At 42.9% G+C, this 20,043-nt stretch overlaps 1 protein-coding gene across 5 annotated transcripts in view; it reads right to left on the reverse strand.

Moving 5' to 3' along the window:
* Window positions 1-13,572: 13,572 nt before the first annotated feature.
* The window catches only part of LOC134344020 (inositol-tetrakisphosphate 1-kinase-like), a 314,618-nt gene continuing 308,147 nt past the window's right edge, over window positions 13,573-20,043 (reverse strand). For all 5 annotated transcript variants that reach the window (XM_063043114.1, XM_063043133.1, XM_063043124.1 and 2 more), the window contains one exon: window positions 13,573-16,266. In XM_063043114.1, the coding sequence (XP_062899184.1) occupies window positions 15,950-16,266 (317 nt within the window). In that variant the 3' untranslated portion in view covers window positions 13,573-15,949. The remainder of the gene's footprint in view (window positions 16,267-20,043) is intronic.

Here is a 20,043-nt window from a genome sequence, read left to right on the forward strand (position 1 = left end):
GACAGACAGAGCTCACGGAACAGAAACGCGAGGGGGTCTGAGATGCTGGAAATCCAGAGCAATGCACATACAATGCTGGAGGAACTCAACAGGTCAGGCAGAATCTGTGGAAATCATTTTGGGCTGAGACCCTTCTTCAAGACTGAGAAGGAAGGGGGATGATGTCGGAATAAAAAGGTGGTGGGAGGGGAAGGAGGCTAGCTAGACGGAAATAGGTGAGGCCAGGTGGGCAGGAACGGTCAAGGCTGGAGAGGGAGGAATCTGATGGGAGAGGACAGTGGACTGTAGGAGAAAGGGGAGAAGGAGGAGAGCCGGGGAAGTGATAGGCAGGTGAGAAGACGTAAAAGGTCAGTGTGGGGAATAGAGGATGGGTCGGGGGAGAGGAATTTGTTCACCGGAAAAATAAATCAATATTCATGCCATTGGGTTGGAGGCTACCCAGATGGAATATGAGGTGTTGCTCCTCCATCCTGAGTGTGGCCTCATCTTGGCACAAGAGGCCGGGGCAGACATGTCCGAACTGGTTTGGGAATGGGAATTAAAACATTTGGCCACCGGGAACTCCCACTTGTGGCAGATGGAGCAGAAGTGCTCGGCAAAGTGGTTCCCAATTTACCATCAGGTCTCAGCACTGTAGAGGCCACGTCAGGAGGACCAGACACAATAAACAACCCCAGCAGATTCGCAGGTGAAGTGTGGCCTCACCTGGAAGGTCTGTTTGGACGTGAGGGAGGAGGTGTATGGGCAGGTTACCACCTCGGCCGTTTGCAGTGAGAAGTGCCTGGACAGAGAGTAGTGGCGAGGGATGAATGGACAGAGTTTCATCTGTGAAGGAAGAAACAGAGCTAACCGTTCAGGCTGACTAACATTAAGCAGAACTCAATTTGTCAGGGACTGAAGGTTCACATTTTGATACCACCATCGGGCGCTCATTTACACACCCCCACTGGGCGATCGCCCGGACACCTCCTTCAGACGTTCGCCTGGGTTCCTGAGATGATGACTGGCCCAAATGTTCTCTTGGAAAATGAAGCTGGTGTAAGATTTGGCAATTTGGAGAACATTACAGTGCAGAGTGTCACTTACGTTGCTGGGTGCCATGATGGTTTAGCAGTTAGCGCCACGCAGATGTAAAACCGATCAGAGTTCATTTTCTGCACAGCCTGTAAGGAGTTTGTACATCATGGGTTTCCTCCCGCTGGTCCAGTTCCCTCCCAAGTTCCAAAGGTAGACATTTAGCATTAGTGAGTTGTGGGCACTGGAGGTGTGAGAACATTTGAAGGCAGCCCAGAACAATCCTTACTGATTTGATTTGATGAAACTGCACTGTATGTTTTGATGAGCATGTGACCAACAAAACTGATCTTTAAAATTCTCTTTAAGGGCTGCAAATCACTTTATGAGTAGCATCGATCCCATTCCTAGAAGGGATCAGTGGTTTAAGATCATAAGACAAAGGAGCAGAATTAGGCCATTTGGCCCATCGAGTCTGCTCCACCATTCTATCAAGGCTAATTTATTATCCCACTCAATCCCATTCTCCTGTTTTCTCTAATGTAACCATTAACTCCCTGATTAATCAAGAACCTATCAACCTCTGCTTTAAATATACTCAATGACTTGAGTATGTGGCAATGAATTCCACAGATTCACCTTTCTCGAGCTGAAGAAATTCCTCCACATCTCTGTTCTATTTGTCAAACTTCCTCTTGAAAGCCAAAATGGAACCTTAAAGCTCTACACCTGCAGGCAGCATATCCCCCCTCACTCTGCAACAATTCCAGGTTGTTTTGCACCGGAATACTGGATGTAACAAAGACCTTGGGAGCTGATTATAGTTGAGGTGATGATCTTTCCGACGAACTGGGAAGACCCGAATTGACTGCCAGGGTTCAGGAATAGTCACACAGTGTTCAGTCTCACATCACATCCCAGTTTGCTGAACTGCACTGAGGAAGAGGAGAGTTTACTTGGGGATCTCTGGGAAGAGGAGAGGATTTGAAATCCAGTGGTGAAAAATCTTCAAGAGGTTCAAGGGATATCAGGTTTATTCAGGAGGAAATCTCAAATTTAAAGGAACAGATGGATCAAAAAGACAGAATACAATGCAGACAGAAAACAGATGCGTTGATCCTACACACAATATTTACAAATGGCAGCAAACCATTTTTTCACCTGACTGTTGATGCAGCTATTCGAGTCCCAAAACTGGACTTCCACAACTTCAGTACATCACAGACAGAATGCAATCTTCTCTGAAATTATTTACTCTGATCGTAACACAGAGCTGCTGATTGTGTCCTTAATTACCACATTGTTCCACAAGGGTCGGTGTTGGGACCACTTCTTTTTATTCTGTTAATCAATGAATTTGATGATGGAATAGATGGCTTTGTTACAGATTAGGGAAAGGGACAAGCAAGTGGCAAATGAAATTCAATGTTGGAAAATGCATGGTCATGCACTTTGGCAGTAGAAATAAATGTGCAGACTATTTTATAAACAGGGAGAAAATCCAAAGATCTGTGATGCAAAGGGACGTGGGAGCCCGTGTGCAGAACACCCGAAAGGTTAACTTGCAGGTTGAGTCAGTGGTGAGAAAGGCAAATGCAATGTTAGCATTCATTTCAAGAGGTCTGGAATACAAGAGCAGGGATGTGATGCTGAGGCTTTATAAGGCACTGGTGAGGCCTTACCTTGAGAACTGTGAACAGTTTTGGGTTCCTCATCTCAGAAAAGATGTGCTGGCATTGGAGAGGGTCCAGAGGAGTTTCACAAGGATGATTCCAGGAATGAAAGGGGTATCATACAAGGAATGTTTGATGGCTCTGGGTCTGTACTTACTGGAATTTAGAAGGATGGGGGGAATCTCATTGAAATCTTTCAAATGTTGAAAGGACTAGACAGAGAAGATGTGGAAAGGATGTTTCCCAATGTGGTGCGGTGGGGGGGGGGGTGGTCTAGGACAAGTGCTCACAGCCTCAGAACAGAGGGGTAAGTCCACTTAAAACAGAGGTGCGGAGAAATTTCTTTAGCCAGAGGGTGGTGAAGTTGCGAAATTTATTACCACAGGCAGCTGTGGAGGCCAGGTAATTGGGTATATTTAAGGCAGAGACTGATAGGTTCTTGATTGGACACAGGTCAAAGGTTATAGGGAGAAGGCCGAGGAGGGGGAAAAGGATCAGCCCATGATGGAATGGTGGAGCAGACTCGATGGGCCAAATGGCCTAATTCTGCTTCCATGTCTTATGGAAAAATGTTTTATGTTGCAGAGATGGGAAGGGTGGAAACTGTGAGTGAGGGGTCACTGATAGGGTGATAGGATGCTGCTCTGTCTAATCCCCTTGTTCTTCACATACTTTGCACATCATGTCTCTCTCTCCCAGCAAGATACCTTTCACCAAGCACTCTCTGATCGCGAGTGACTTTGTAACGTGTGCAATAAAGTAGGAATTCTCAGAAAATTTCTCATGTGAATATTGAGTGTTGGTGAAGAGTGAGTGTTTTGAAAGCTCTAGCAGTAAGTGTATGGAAGGATGTGCCCGTGTATGGGTGATCTGTCTAGATGGCCTGCAAACACTGTATCCTGCTACGTATGTCAATGATCAACCAGTCACCATGTCAACATAGAAAGATACCAGTGGCCCTGTGCTTGGTATCTGGAAGAATCCTATCCACTCTGTCCAGCCTTTTAACATCGTTTCACAGTCTCAGGGTAGAGGGACATCCATTCAGAACAGAGATGAGGAGGAATTTCTTCAACCAGAGACTGGTGAATCTGTGGAACTCATTGCTACGGGCGGCTGTGGAGACCAAGTCATTGAGTATATTTAAAGCAGAAGTTGATAGGTTCTTGATTAATCAGGGGGTCTAAGACTGCAGGAAAAATAAATCAGCCATGATAGAATAGCAGAGTAGACTCAATGGGCCAAATGGCTTTATTCTGCTCCTATATCTTATGGTTTAAGTACAAATGCTACAGAGAAGATACAATAGGGTTTTTTGGATACAATAGGTATTTTAAGAGGCTCCTGGATAGGTACATGGAGCTTAGAAAAATAGAGGGCTATGGGCAACCCTAGGTAATTTCTAAAGTAAGTACGTGTTTGGCACAGCATTGCGGGCCAAAGGGCCTGTATTGTGCTGTAGGTTTTCTATGTTTCTAGTGATGGAACTGGAGAGACGTCCAGGCAGAGTGTTGTGCAGACTTAGTGGGTTGAATCTGTTGTATTTATTTCAGACTTCCCACGCGGCAAAAACTCATTTCAGGAAGGCAGCACCACCACCCCCCGCAACCCCATTTGACTATGAAAGAACACAACAATTTATTTGATCACATATTGAATCTATTTACACACATGTTTATTCCTTGTTGAGTATTTTGTTGGCAGTCTCAATGCTAATAGCTAAATGCTAATGCAAATAGCTTTTCTATTTCTTTTGCAAACTTTCCTTGTATTGTGATGTGGCTTGCTTGGGAGATTTGAGCATTTTGCCGGAAGTCTCAACCTCATTGCAGTCTGCATCAATGAATTTGTTAATTTTGCAAGACATCAGATTCACAAGTGTTTTGTGAGACAGCTGACTTCTGAATTCTGTCTTAATGTGACGCACCATGCTGAATGCCCTCTCTACATTACAATTAGAATTTGGCAGCACCAAAAGCAGCTTCATCGACTGGCAGAGCTCTTTGAATCTCAACTGCCCTGTGCTCACAGATTTTACTTTGGACAGCTTCCCCCAGAACTCAACTGGCAAACCTTTGTAGTTTGGCACCAGTCCTTCAAGGTTAGTTGAGACATAATCCAGGACTTCCAAGTGGAGTTGTTCTCTTGTACCTGCCTGGATCACATTTGGAAATCTCTCTGTCAAAGTCAAAATCTGCTCTGGATTCACCTCATCTTAGCTCTCTGTATTGACCACTGACAGATTTTTCAAGATTTGGTCTCTCATTGGTAATTATATATAGTCAAATAACATTAGCTATGCTAATGAATGAATGACACCTGTTAAAACTCACCTCAACTTGTCTTTTACAGTCATTTAACCCACCATGGGCAATAGAAAAGTCACTGTTGCAAACAGTGCAGCGAGCAACACTGTCATTATTTTTCACCCGTATTAGGCAGGGGTACACTTTAGTGCAGTGTGGGGTGAAGCACGTTTTATATATTTTTTTGGAACACTCTGCCATGGTGCTGCAGGACACTAAGCTGGAGGGAGGGAGGGAGAGGGAGAGGGATATCGACTATAAAGCCTGCCCACAGAGAAAACTGATAGGTCTACTTAGCACAAAGAGAGACCAACCAGGATGCTCTCTCTGTCACTCTCTCGCTACGTCTGTCACTCGCTCTCTGTGTGAGTGTGTCTCTCTCTCTCCCCCCTCGCTCGCTCTCTCTCAAAAAAATCAATTTCCGGGATATAGTATATAATTTGCGGGCGTCAGGGAGCTGATATCAATATTCAGGAGACTCCCGGAACTTCTGGGAGAGGTGGGATGTCTGTTGTTTATTTATTTAGTGATTACAGAGTGGAACAGGCCCTTCTGGCCCTCGAAGCCACGCTACCCAGCAATCCCCGAGTTCACCTCGCTTAATTATGGGACAATTTACAATGGCCAATTAACCTACTAACTGGTACATCTTTGAGCCGTGGGAGGAAACCGCAGCACCCGGAGGAAACCTACACATTCCACAGGATGCCCCTACACGCTCCTTAGGGATGACGTCAGAATTGAACTCTGAACTCCGATGCCCAGAGCTGCAATAGTATTGCGCTAATCATGATGTTACCATGGCGCCCAAAAGGCCTTGTTTTGCTGTGACCACCAATGAATGACCATTTCAGTATTTCAGCATTTAAACAGGGTTTTTAATGGATTATTAAGGACAATAAATTATGCCATATGACTCTACAAACCATCTGCTGGAAGTGCTCAGCAGCAAGTCCAGCAGTGACTGCGAGAGGAAAGTAATCATTGACGTTTCAGGTTGAAACCCTGCATCACAACTGAAGGCTGAGGTGGCTGTATAAAGAGGAAAGATGTTAACCTCGTGAGAAATCTGTACAAACACAAATCCTTAGAGTGATAGAACAATCCAGCTCAGTAGCAGGCCCTTCAGCCCATCTGGTCCATGCCTATCTAGTAACTTACCTGGTCCCATCAACCTGCACCCGATCCACATAAACCATAAAATATAGAAATAGGCATTTGGCCCATCGAATCTACCCCACCAATCATGGCTGATCCTTTTTGCCCCATCCTCAGCCCCACTGCCCGTAACCTTTGATGCCGTGTCCAATCAAGAACCTATCAAGCTCTGCCTTAAATACACCCAATGACCTGGCTGCCTATGGTAATAAAATTCCACAAATTCACCCACACTCTGGCTAAAGAAATTTCTTCGCATCTCTGTTTTAAATTTATGCCCCTCTATCCTGAGGCTGTACCCTCTTGCCCTCTTGCCCTAGATTCCCCACCATAGGAGACATCCTTTCTACATCTACGCTGTCTAGGCCTTTCAACATTTAAAAGGTTTCAATGATATCCCCTCTCATCCTTCTGAATTCCAGCAAGTACAGACCCAGAGCCATCAAACGTACCTCGTACAATAACCCTTTCATTCCTGGAATCATTCTTGTGAACCTCCTCTGGACCCTCTCCAATGCCAGCACATTTTTTCTAAGATGAGGGGCCCAAAACTGTCCACAATACTCAAGGTGAGGCCTCACCAGTGCCTTATAAAGACTCAGCATCACACCCCTGCCTTTGTATTCTAGACCTCTTGAAATGAATGCTAACCTCTAGTGTGTTCTGCACGAGGACTCCCAAGTCCCTTTGCATTTTCAGATTTTCTCCCTGTTTAGAAAATAGTCCATTCATTTATTTTTAGTACCAAAGTTCATGACCATGCGTTTTCCAGCATTGTATTTTATTTGTCATTTTCTTGTCCATCCTCCTAATCTGTCTAAGTCCTTCTGCATCCTACCTGTTTCCTCAACATTATCTACCCCTCCACCAATCTCCGTATCATCTGCAAACTTGGCAACAAAGCCATCTATTCCATCATCTAAATCATTTATATACAGCATAAAAAGAAGTTGTCCCAACGCCATCCCCTGCGGAACACCGCTAGTCACTGGCAGCCAACCAGAAATGGATCCTCTTATTCCCATTCGCTGCCTCCTACCAATCAGCCAATGCTCTAACCTGTAACTTAGTAACTTTCCTGCAATACCATGGGCTCTTAACTTGGTAAGCAGCCCCATGGGTGGCACCTTGTCAAAGGCCTTCTGAAAGTCCAAATATACAACATCCACTGCATCCCCTTTATCTATCTAATCTGCTCAATGTACCCATCCACACTTCTCTTAAACATTGAAATTGACCTTGCATCCACCACTAGCTCTGGCAGCTCTCACCACCCTCTAAGTTTCCTTTGTGATCCCCTAAAACATTTCACCTTTCACCCTTTACCTATGACCTTTAGTTCTAGTCTCACACAACCTCAATGGAAAAAGCCTGTTGCATTTACTCTACCTATACCCCTCATAATGTTGTACACAATTATCAAAGTTGCTGCCTGGCCTGCTGCGTTCACCAGCAACTTTGATGTGTGTTGCTTGAATTTCCAGCATCTGCAGAATTCCTGTTGTTTTTGTACACAATTATCTTCCTTTCAATGAGTCTCGATTTCAGAAGGTTCAGTACAGTGCCTCTTCTTGGAGTCCCCAGAATATCAGAATGCACATCAAATTATTCATAGTTTTTTTTTAACAAGTTGAGCTTTGAGACATCATGAGGTGAAAAGCAGCGAGTTAAACCTCTCTGGCAGTGGCCCCCAGTCAGCCATTCAAAACAACCCGAGTCCTAGATGAACTGAAGATTGAAAGAATTGAGGGAGAGGCCACTGAAAATGTTATGATTTATTTTTTAGTATTTTGATGACAGTACGATCATGCACACAGTGAGAAGGAGCACAGTTAGTTTCAAGGCACATGTGAGGGAATTGGTCAAACCTAAGTGATTTCACTGTAGAGTAGAGCCAGATCTGCAGTTGGTACAGGCTTCACCACAATACAGACTTGACTTCAACACAAGACTTCACTTCAGCCAGCTTCAAACATCTCAGGTAATACAAACAGAAAGCCACTATTCACTAACACACAAGTCACTGGCTATGTGCAATTATTTCATTCTCCTTTACACTTGTGTACTGGAAATGACATTAAACAATCTTGAATTGGTTGAAGTAAATAAGAGGTAGTGTATCCTGTTAACATGCAGCCATGGTCAGTTACATATACAGTTCTATAGGTTACACCAGACATAGGCAACAGCAGCAAATTATACAGGCTGAATAAAACATCAGGGATCATTTCAAAAATTATGCATGAAACAGAAAATATGCAATAACATAGGTATAATGTACTGGCCATGATTATAACAGGATGGTTCACAATAGTTTCTGGATATTGCAAGCACTCTTTGTAAGCCATTGCTCATCAGTATGAACTGAAACTACATCTGAGACCCGATTGTGATGAGTGTCTGCTGAACGTAACTTTTACATTACCAAACCAAAGGTCCATTGCATCCAGAGTTGACAATGTGAACGGCAACTCAGTCAGTGTAACTCCCGTTTGTCTTACATTCCCACGTTAAGACATCTCAATTGTGACCCACGGACTGCTCCCTGTTCACACCAGACGTGAATGGCCATCAGTCCAGATGAACCCAGGGTGACGGGATCTTGTTTCAATCCCTCTTGCTGTTTAAATTATGGAATCAAGATCTTTGAAATTTCAAACAATTTGTCAGCATGTACAGATTCAGTGGAACAATTTTTGCACCGGCTGGGGTAAAATACAAGCCCAAGTGGAAATTCTGTTGCTTACTCCCTATAACAATTGGGTAAAAGTGGTAGGCAAGTCAATCTGTAAGCTTTAGTGTTGATTATCCATGAAACTCTTTAATTCTAATGTCCAAAAGAAGCAGAACAAATGGGAATTGATGACAAGCCTCCATACTGAACAAAAAGATGGCACCATTAAAGGCGACTGTTTGTGTAAAGCTCTGAAGGGAATCATCAGATAGATCCGTTCAGGACGTCTACAGCTGAAATCCAGTCACAGACATGGTACTTCCATAAACAACATTCCAGGAACAGCTTCTTCCCCTCCACTATCAGATTTCTGAATGGACAATGAATCCATCTATATTACCTCACTATTCTTCCCTCTATTTTTCCACTACTTATTTAATTTTATTTTATTTTTCTATATATATTTCTTATTGCAATTTATAATTTTTATTATGTATTGTAATGTACTGCTACTACAAAAGAAAACAAATTTCACAACATATGCCAGTGATACTAAACCCGTTTCTGACTCTGAAAAATCTACAGGACCTGGAGGAAAAGTCAAAGACGTGGTGAAAAGTTGCTCAAGCCCTCTGACCTGAAACTGAAGCACTATTCTAAAACTTGACAAACATTCATACTGTGGCCCCCATTAGAAAGAGCCAGCATTCGGGGACAGCACGTTGTCCATGGAGAGGGTTTGCTGATATTTGTGCAGGAGTCAGTATCCCTCTAGGCTGGGGCAGAGGTCACTGGACAGGCCCTGAGGAGCTGATTCCTCTAGCTCACCTGCCCGTTCAATGCTTTTCCTCACTGACCAAGGATTTAGAAATTTCACTCAAGGCGCCATTTGAAATTTGGTTTTGATAATGCAACAAGTTGGCATGCTCTGGCTCCATCTCGACATGTTTTCCTCAAAGTCTGCCTCTAAACATTCCAAAACAATACATTTTAAGGGTTACAGTTTAGCATTCCAAATGCAATATGATAGGATGATTCGTATGGCAACAGTGCCAATGGTCAGTGAGAATGGAGCTTTAATGCCACCCTTAGGAATACAACAGATTACTGATTGCGTTTGCCTATTGTGCGATTACAGTTTTATCTACAGAAGGTCACAATCACATCTGGGTGAATTTGCACCCCTCACAAAGCTGGGCTAGCTCATTGGGATGCAGGGTCAGATGTGCATAGAATGAAGTCAGTCACTGAGCCTGCCTCCCGTGTTGGGAGAATAATCAATTCGTGACAGTCACAAAGGAAAAAAAAACAGAACACAAAGAAATCCATGTGGGTGTTGAATTAAAGGCTGTCCATTCTGATTTTGAGCCTAACATCTGAAGGGTTTATAGTCAATGATCAAAATGGCCCTGGCATCATGTTTCATTGCCCACCATTATCTGCAGCCTTGTACCTCAATACATCACACTGCAACCCTTACCTCAGTGATCACCCTGCAGATCAAAATGGCATCAAACCACTCATATCCTGGCTCTCCATTAGGGCAGTGAGTCTCATGGGGGGGGGGGGATGTTAGTGAAGGGCACATTGCTACCCCCAACCCCCATCTGCATAGCTAGTTCCTGGTTGCCATGGTGATGGGTTCTTTAAGGCCTGGAGACTTTATTTGCACCCAGTTCAGCCAAACTATGGGAATGACAATGATTCTGCGTGGCTCCCATCAGGAAATGCCTGGGTCTCTTACTTCTCTTTCTAGGTGAAAACAGCATTGCTGCTGCCTGATTTTCCAATGGGAAAGATGACTTAATGCTAATGCCAAAAGCAATGATGTTTTACAGCATCAAACACATGTGAAGCCCAGTTTCTAAGGAACAATTATTTTAAATCTATGACAACAAAAAACACAATTCATTTATAAACTGCCTTTTAATCCAATCAACTAACAAAACCATGGTACCCCATGGTGACACAGGAGGGTGCAGATACTGGAGCCTACACCAACCCAATGACAACTTGAGCTGTTCTGCCACTGTGACTTTGCACGTTGCCTGATGTGCAGTACAGAGCGCTCCGTTGACTGATGCTATCAACTGCTCTGCCAAGAGTAAAACAGAAAGCATGAAAAACAAAAAAAAACTCAACTAGTGCCATTCAATTAATATTTTACCCTTAATATAACTAGGTGAAATTGCAAATTAAAGTTAAAAATTGATCATTTTGAAGGGGGCATATCTGTCTCCTTCCCAGGTCCTCACTATGGCATTCCCCCTCTCCTCTTGGTCACATAGGAAGACTTTGCATGAAAATCAGTTTGCACTCTCTGCTTTTGCCTTGTTCCATTTTTCAAATGTCTTTGTTCTCCGCTACGTTTAGACTCTTGATTTCTCTTCATCTTTGTCTGCCACCCCCTCTAATCAAAATCTGCCCACCGTCACTGTTCACTGCAGAAGTTTTTACATTGGTAATAAATGGTCATTCACTGATACTCTCCTGAACATTGCAACATCTACAAAAGAAAATATGCTATAAAGCAATCTTTAAGACTCATATCATCTACACATTCTCTATGTCGATTATCTGCATCAAACTGAAACAACTGCTTTTGGGCGAAGGACATCCCTTATGCTTCAAGTCAAGGCTGAGCAGTACACAAAGCTCCATTTCTTTTAATCCAAAAAGCAATGGACAGATAAAGCTGCAAAATCTGAACTGGTCCGATCCGAGTCACCAAACCTATCTGAATCAACCCTCAGAATGAGATTCAAAAGTCTTTCTCTATGGATCAACCAACGAATGTTCTTAAGTAATACTCAGTTAAACAAGACAAAGTTCTTCATGCCATAAAATTAGCAGAACAAACATAAAATATTTTTGGTTTTATATAAGCAGCAGTTATTAAAATTAGAAAGGTATAAATAAAAAATGAATACATCCTGGTGTGTAGACTATTAACAATGATGCCACAAAATATATATCACATTTAATACACACTCCAGTCACTATCACACAGCTTAAAATATTGTGCAATATTATCAGAAAGCTTTAGGCAACGTAATAACAACAGCTGAATGGATGCAATACATTAAATTTAGCTTAATCCTGAACTGCTGAGTTTCAGATAAGCCAGGAATTTGTTAAAATAGAACAGGTGTATGCTTCCGTACGTGGAAGATACCAGCTTAGGATATTGCCTTTTGCGACAACTGAACACATGAAGGGAAATAGAATGTGTGTCACAATCTATGCAAAAGTAGATCTTTATAACTGTTGGATTAGACCAGGAGTTCCCAACATGTGGTCCATGAACCCCTTGGTTAATGGTGAGGCTCATTGGCATAAAAAAAAAAGAGGTTGGGAACCCCCCCTCCCCCCCCCGGATCAGACTGTACAATTGTTATTTTGTTTTGCAGTTTAATAATTAATTACCTGCTTGTATTTTTATAACTACTTATATATATATATATGTAACTGTTTAGTATACTTACTAGTGGTTACAGTATGTATATGCAATTGATCAGTCTGTCCTCTAATGGTCACAGTGTGTATATACAGTTGTTCAGTCTGTCCTCCAGTGGTTACACTTCTTTGAAAATTCTGGAAGCTTCTCTAGTGCTGCATGATTTGAATAGGGCTTTCTGATTGGTTTAATCTGAAACAAGAGAAAATCTGCAGATGCTGGAAATCCAAGCAACAGACACAAAATGCTGGAGGAATTCAGCAGGCCAGGTAGCATCTATGGAAAAAAGTACAGTTGACATTTCAGGCCGAGACCCTTCATCAGGACTCCTAGTAAAGGGTCTTGGCCTGAAACGTTGATTGTACTGTTTTCCATAGATGCTGCTTGGCCTGCTGAGTTCCTTCAGCATTTTGTGTCTGTGTTGTCTGATTGGTTGGCTCTTATCTGCAAATTTGAATGGAATGTTTGTTTTCTATGGTATAATAAGAGCTAACTATGTGACCACACCATCTTTGCCTCTTCTCTCCCTTTCCCTACTAGACCTCTACAATTACCGCTTAATAAAACCATGGTGAAGCAACACATTTTGAGCCTCTTTCCTGACTTCCGATAGAACCTTGGACAAAAACCATCAGAATCCAACATCTCTCAACTGAACATGTTCCATGTTGCAGCATACACGTTATTCTTCCACAAACCCAGACACCGATGAAAGTTTGATGGACTGCCTGCTGTTATAGAGAAAAGGCTGCTGAGAGAAGAACACGGTGTAAAGTACAAGGCTATAAATGTCCCATTTCAGTTCTACTTAACCAAACCACAGGCTTAATTTTCCAACTACCCTGCCAAGTTCCTCCTCACCATGAACCCCTCCCATTCAAAAGGATCTCAGCAAAATAATAACGAAACCTCTCCTCCCCATGTATGAACACAGAATAACCGGCAGTAGTACTGAAACCTCCCCTCCCAAACACTCTTCCCACCCCCACCCCACGTACCAACACAAATTAACTAGCAAGGGAAGGGGAAAACACAGTTTTAGTACTGATCTTCCACAAGGTGCCAGCAACTGGGAAACATGGACTGAAGGAAAATGAGTAATATATTTTGAGAGAGTTTACATCAGTGGTCCCCAACCACCGGGCCGCAGACCAATACATTGCTGCAAAGAATGCAATGGTAGTTGGAACGCACCCGGCACATCTTTAAGAAAAAAGCTGAAATAAACGAGTTAATTAATTACATGCCAGCTGGCACCTAATTAATTAGCTTGTTTATTTTGGCTTTTTTCTTAAAGATGTGCCGGGTGCGTCCCGACTACCACTGCATTCTTCGCGGCAATGTATCGGTCCGCGGCCTGGAGGTTGGGGACCACTGGTTTACATTATCGAACGTGACCTTATAAAAAATCTGCCAACAATGTGATACAATGAATTTGTTCTGTTATCCATGACTTCCTTATTTTGGCCTTGTTCAACGGTCAGACAAACTTAAGGATGTTAAACTCCCTAAATTTCTTCTAACAAAATTACTGAGTGAAATTTACTTTGTTCTGAATTCCATGAGTGGAATGTGGCAGATTAGATACGACTGTAGGACATAGGAGCAGCACTGGCCTATCCAGTCTGCTCCGCCATTCCAACCTGACTGATACATTTTCCCTCTCCTGCCTCCTCCTTGTAACCATCAACACCCTGACTAATAAAGATCCTATCAACTTCCACTTTAAATATACTCAATGACTTGGCTTCCACTGCCGTCTGTGGAAATGAATTCCACAGATTCATCATCCTCTGGATAAAGAAATTCCCCCTCATCTCTGTTCTAAATGGAACTGTACCCTTTAAATGTTGAATTATCCATTTATGCCTTTAAGCTGTTGGTGCCAAGGATGGATTGTTAGGGTGGTTTAAAAGTGCCACCTCCTGGTAATATTGCACATTGACATATGATTGTGAAGCTCCAATTCAATAGAAAACAAAGTAATTAAGTTCCAATGTTCAATGTTTAAATGCTAAATTGCCTTTCAGTAGTCAGACGGAAGACTGAAGCAGTGTGACTGAGCCTTGCCAATGCTGACAGGACAGTGGGGATATGGGCAGAAAGCCAGCCAACCCTCACTAACTTTCATCCAACAAGGCAAGACAGGAAAAGCACTAACATGTCAAATATCCACTGCACTAAGCTATTTACTGTAATCATATTTGGACCTGGTTTCCACGAGGAGGAACAAATACAAATCAATCCCAGGCCAGAATCATAGTTAAGAGTTGCCCGAAGATTAGGGTGGTGCAAAGGTGTAGCTTTTCAGCATAATCTCAATAACATATTCCTTCTGCAAATAAATCAAATGAGCTAGTGCGATTATTAAACCAAAAATATGATGCAGATTTTAACCTGGATGCATTGTCCATTCAGCCTGCAATGTTCGTACACAATGACTTTGGATTTGATTCAGAAAAGTATAAGTTTTTGATTCATGGTAGTCTGAGGAGCAGTGGATGGAATCCATAAAATAAACATGCCCACTTACCTTTGGTTAAAATCTCCCCCTACTGTTTCTTTCATATATCAAATGCTCAGAGAAGGAGTTCCAACAACTCCCTTCTGCTTCTTCATCTAAAATTAGCCAAAGACAGGTTCAATGTCGAATGCAACAGAAACTCAAAAACGCCCATCAAATACTGAAGCCCTCTCATCCTGGAAAGAACTCGAGACCCCCTACCTATCCTCTGTTTGTAAATGGCAAGTCTGGGAAACAAACAAAAACATCCAGCAGATTGTACAAAGGAAATTTCCTCATTTCTTCTTCAAGAGAAGACTAGAGTAAAAGTAATGCTGATTTATAACACTGCATTGTAAACATCACAAACAGATGAGGCTCTACAGCTATTTTCACTGAGCTTTGTTGAGACTTCGTTTCAAATCAGGAGATGGATGGAAGTATATTGTTAACATCTATGAAATTTAATAATAATAAGACCATGAACGATATTACATCATACCTCTTCTTAGAATCTATGTTGTGCATTTTCAGAAGCTATTTATCTTACAAGTAAATATGCTGCAATCCCCACTTTACCACACTTCAACAGTCACCTCAATTTTACCCTTCTGAAGAGGAGAGCTTTTATTTACCGAGAACTTCTTTTGTCAGATAAAGCCCACAGCAAAGTCTTGTCCCAAAACTCAATCAGATTCTTGCAACCTGACAGAACAGATCTCACTGGAGTTTAACCAACCATGGATTTCACAGAACTCTCGGAATAGTGTGCAGCTCCTGACAGGACACTGCACAGTAATTTAAAGAGGTTCCTGTGCGCTGACTGAGGTGAACTCATGGGGGAGAGAAATGAAGTGCCCAAATTAATTGGATGAAAATAAAGGGGTTCCTGTTGAACTGAATTAGCCAATTAAGGTTGACTCCCGTTCCGGTATGGTAAATCCCTAACAAAGCAATTGTTGCTAATATCAATGCTTCAGAAGAACTAGGTTGAGTATCCAAACTTTGACGTAAACTGATCCTCAAGAAACCTTTCCATACTGTGCTCCAGTCCCTGCACCAACCTGTGAAGTCATTCAAACATAAGTTGGTCTATTGATTTAAGAAATTGGATCGTGTTGATCCCCAATAATGATTTTTTTTGCGCTTGGATTTAGTCAGTAGTTATTGCGAGGAAGCTTTAGTTGCCATTGGGGCAACACAGTTCTGAAAGTTGGGTGGCAAAGCTGAATTGCAGGTTAGCCTCTGGTGCTGCATCTTCTTGCCGTTGCCCGGGTCATCCTCCATAAGCCACGCCTCCTTTGTCGTCATGGTCACAAAGCCCGAGGCGGCAGGACAGGCCCGGTCCCCACAGATGCTTGCGGCCTGCTCAGGCGCAGTATTGTTCAGGCCACACGGAGACGACTCTGGGTTTTGATCTTGCAGTACAACTTGAATGTGGTTTATCAGTTCAGTGAAGAACTCTGGAACGCCTTCATATCCTGCAACAAACACAAGGTACGTGATTTGTTTTCCTGACACTAGTATTCTTTGCTGCTTATTTTAGGAAATTGAATCAATATTTAGAAGGGATCACGCTTCCTTGAGAAAATTTCTATTGAGTGATTAGGATTGGCCTGATGGACATACTGGCCTGGACAGTCCCTTTCAGTGCAGGTGAGTGCCAGCCTCATTTTAAGCTGAGGCATCCACATCTCTGGATTCAAAACAGTGCCCAGAAATCAAAACTAAAGCCACTTTCAGGTGTAACAGTTAGGGTAACCAACAAACATCACCCCAGTCAGGGCCCATCTTGGCCTGACATGGCGGGATCAAAGAACATGGCAGGCATGGTGGGGATGTGGGTAGAAGGTGACAATGGTTAGAGATGGTGGGGGAGCTGGTGAAGGACGAATATTTTCAGCATTTTCTGTTTTCATTGGAGGTTTCCAGCATCTACATTTTTGTTTTGGATTTTCAAGGAAGAACTCTGCACTGTGGTGAGGGGATAATCAGACTGGGGCCTGTGGGTTGGGCTGACAACATGGATCGGTACACTGGTAACTGGCCTGGAGCAGGTCAAGGGGCAGTTGGTGAATCTAGCACCAGAGGGCACAGCCTCAGAATAGAGGAACAGTGATGAGAAGGAATTTCTTTACCCAGAGGATGGTGAATCTGTGGAATTTATTGCCATAGACAGCTATGGAAGCCAAGTCATTGGGTATATTTAATGCAGAGGTTGATAGGTTCTTGATTAGTCAGGGCGTTAAAGGTTACGGGGAGAAGGCAGAAGAATGGGGTTGAGAGGGATAATAAATCAGCCATGATGGAATGGCAGAGCAGACTCGATGGGCTGAATGGCCTGATTCTGCTCCTATGTCTGATGGTCTATTACATCGTACCAGGGGACGAAAGCACGGTGTTTACCCGATGAGGATCACAAGCTAACACTGCACTGGGAATACTGAGCTGATCCAAAAGCAAGAAACAATAGCTTCTCCTGGGAAAATTTTGTCCTAGTTTTCCCAAAATGGCCCAAACAGGAATGGGTTCAGCTGTGTGCAAACGATGAAGGAACTGTTTCAGGGTCAAAGAGCAACTCCCACCAGAAAGAGTCAGTCAGGGGTGATGATAAACTGCCCTGCAATGTTTACTTGCCCCATTCAACCTATCACACTGGAATAAGAAAATAATTCAAGTCTTTTATTTTATTTTAGCTAACTCCACCATGGACCATCCCAAGCCCAACCGCAAAAGAAGGGTTGGGCATTGGTCAAGCAACCCTATCACATAAAAACCCAGTGCTTTAGAAATGCCAACAGAGGCTGCAGAGATTTCATCCCGGGGAGGAGGAGGATTCGAAAGAAGGACTACACCTGGGCCAACTTGAAAGACCGGCCAGGACAGAGGACTCCGGTGACCTGCTATTGGCAACCATGCCCCAGTAGTGGTGACAGCTCAACCGTTCACACCCCTCTCTACATCAGTGGCACAGCAGTGGGCATTGCATGCAGTTTCAAACTCCTATAAGGGCACATCTTAAACACCCTCTCATGGTGTCAGAACACAGTGTACACAATCAGGAAAGCTCACCAACATCTCTACTTTCTGAGGAGGCTGAGGAGAGCTGGACTTTGTACATCTGTACTCAAGTTATTCTACAGAACATCCTAACGAGCTGTGTCACTGCATGATATGGAAACTGCACTGCGATGAACAAGGCGGCTCCACAACGGATCGTGAACACTGTCCAACGCATCACTGTCACCGGCCTACCAGCCATCAAGGACAAAGGGACAAGGAAAGGTGCCAGAAAAGGACCAGTAACATCATGAAGGATCCCACCCACCCTGCTCATGGACTGTTTACTCCACTCCCATCAGGGAGGAGGCTACATAGCGTCCACGACAGGACCACCAGACTCAAAAACAGTGACTTTCCCCAAGCAGTAAGGCCGATCAACACCTCCACCCAGTAACCCACCCTCCACACCCCCAACCACCACTACTTTATCATTTCCTTTCAGTCACCTTATGTACAGACACTCCTGTGCCTAGTGTCACTTTATGAACACACAGTCAATTTATATTTATTGTGTTTTTTATTATTGTGCTCTTTATCTTATTGTGCTTTTTTTGTGCTGCATTTGATCTGGACTAACAATTATTTTGTTCCCCTTTACACTTGTGTGCTGGAAATGACATTAAGCAATCTTGAAGGAAGTAAGTAGAGTATTTTAGCTAATAGAAAAATGTTCACTTCTAAGCATTCATCAACGATATTCTACACCATGAAATCTGTCTGCTCATCACCATCAGTCCGAGTTAGTCCCAGCATGATCAACTGAAGTACAAATTAGTCCTAAACATTTCTTTCCAAATTTGCCACAGCTGCAGTAAACATTCGCACAAGTTTTTAAAGAGTTCCAGTTATTTCTGCACATCATCATGCAGGGAGAGGAAGATATACTGCATCTCCTTCCTTTCCCTGAGCTAAGCATTTCTAAATTTCGTTTTAACTTGGGGATAAAGGAAGAAAGGTTTCTCTGTTCACACATGAGATACAATTAGAAGTTGGCTCTGATTTTTGAAAGTGTTTCTCATGATTTGGTTCCAGGTCCCATGAGAAACATTCTTTACTGTTCAAATTGAATCCAGTCTTCAATTTCAGTGATTGTAGTAAGAATCATTCCTGAAATCAGTCAAATTAAAATCACACTCTCTTTTGGACTTGGTCCAACACATCTCCGATCCAGACACATCAGTATTCCACTGAAATTTTTCGAAGGTGTTCCTATAAATAATTTTTATTATGAATTCAAGATTCAAGATTGTTTAATACCATTTCCTGGACACAAGTGTAAAGTAGGACAAAAGAATCTCCAGACCTGATGAAGCTTAAAATAAACACAATAAGATAAAGAACATAATAATAATACAAAATAAATATTAAATACATAAGGTAGCTTATATACATAGATTGATTAAACGTCCATAACATGAAGTTAGGTACAGGAGTGTCTGTACATAAGGTGACTCTGACAGGAATTGATAAAGTAGTGGTGGTTGGGGATGTGGAGGGGTGGGTTAGTGGGTGGAGGTGTTGATCAGCCTTGTGCTTGGGGAAAGTAACTGCTTTTGAGTCTGGTTGTCCTGGTTTGGATGCTATGTAGCCTCCTCCCTGATGGGAGTGGGACAAACAGTCCATGAGCAGGGTGGGTGGAATCCTTCATGATGTTATTGTGCAGTAGTATTAAGGTAGGCTGAAATATCCCATTGTCACTGAAGTTTCTTTCTCATGCAGGAGAAACATAATGAGAGGTTGTTTCCATCAGTTACCATCCAGAATCAACTGACACACACAAGGTCACAACTTCAATGAGATACAGCACTTGCCTAAAAGACCCATCTTCCAATTCAATGTAGATGGATTTGTGGTAGGATTACTTACACCTTGTACACCTGCATCACAACCAGTCACTTCCTTACATAGGACAATGCACATGAGAATGCACAGGTTCTCTCAGCTGCATGGCTCCTCGATCTGCCCTCTCATGATCCTCCTCTGCCTCTTTTCTACTATAAATTGCAGATATCCTTGGGGCATTTTGCAGATGGTTTGCATTGGAGTTACAGTACACGAGTGTGACAGAGGATAGTGGAGTGACTGCAAATCAGGCCACACAGGCTGAAGAGATCAATATCCTGCTCTGGTTCCTACGTTGACATTGATAGTGCAGCTCGAATAGACAGTCCATGACAGCAAACATTCATTGCATT

This window comes from Mobula hypostoma, chromosome 1 (genome assembly GCF_963921235.1).
Source record: "Mobula hypostoma chromosome 1, sMobHyp1.1, whole genome shotgun sequence".
NCBI classification, from domain to species: domain Eukaryota; kingdom Metazoa; phylum Chordata; class Chondrichthyes; order Myliobatiformes; family Myliobatidae; genus Mobula; species Mobula hypostoma.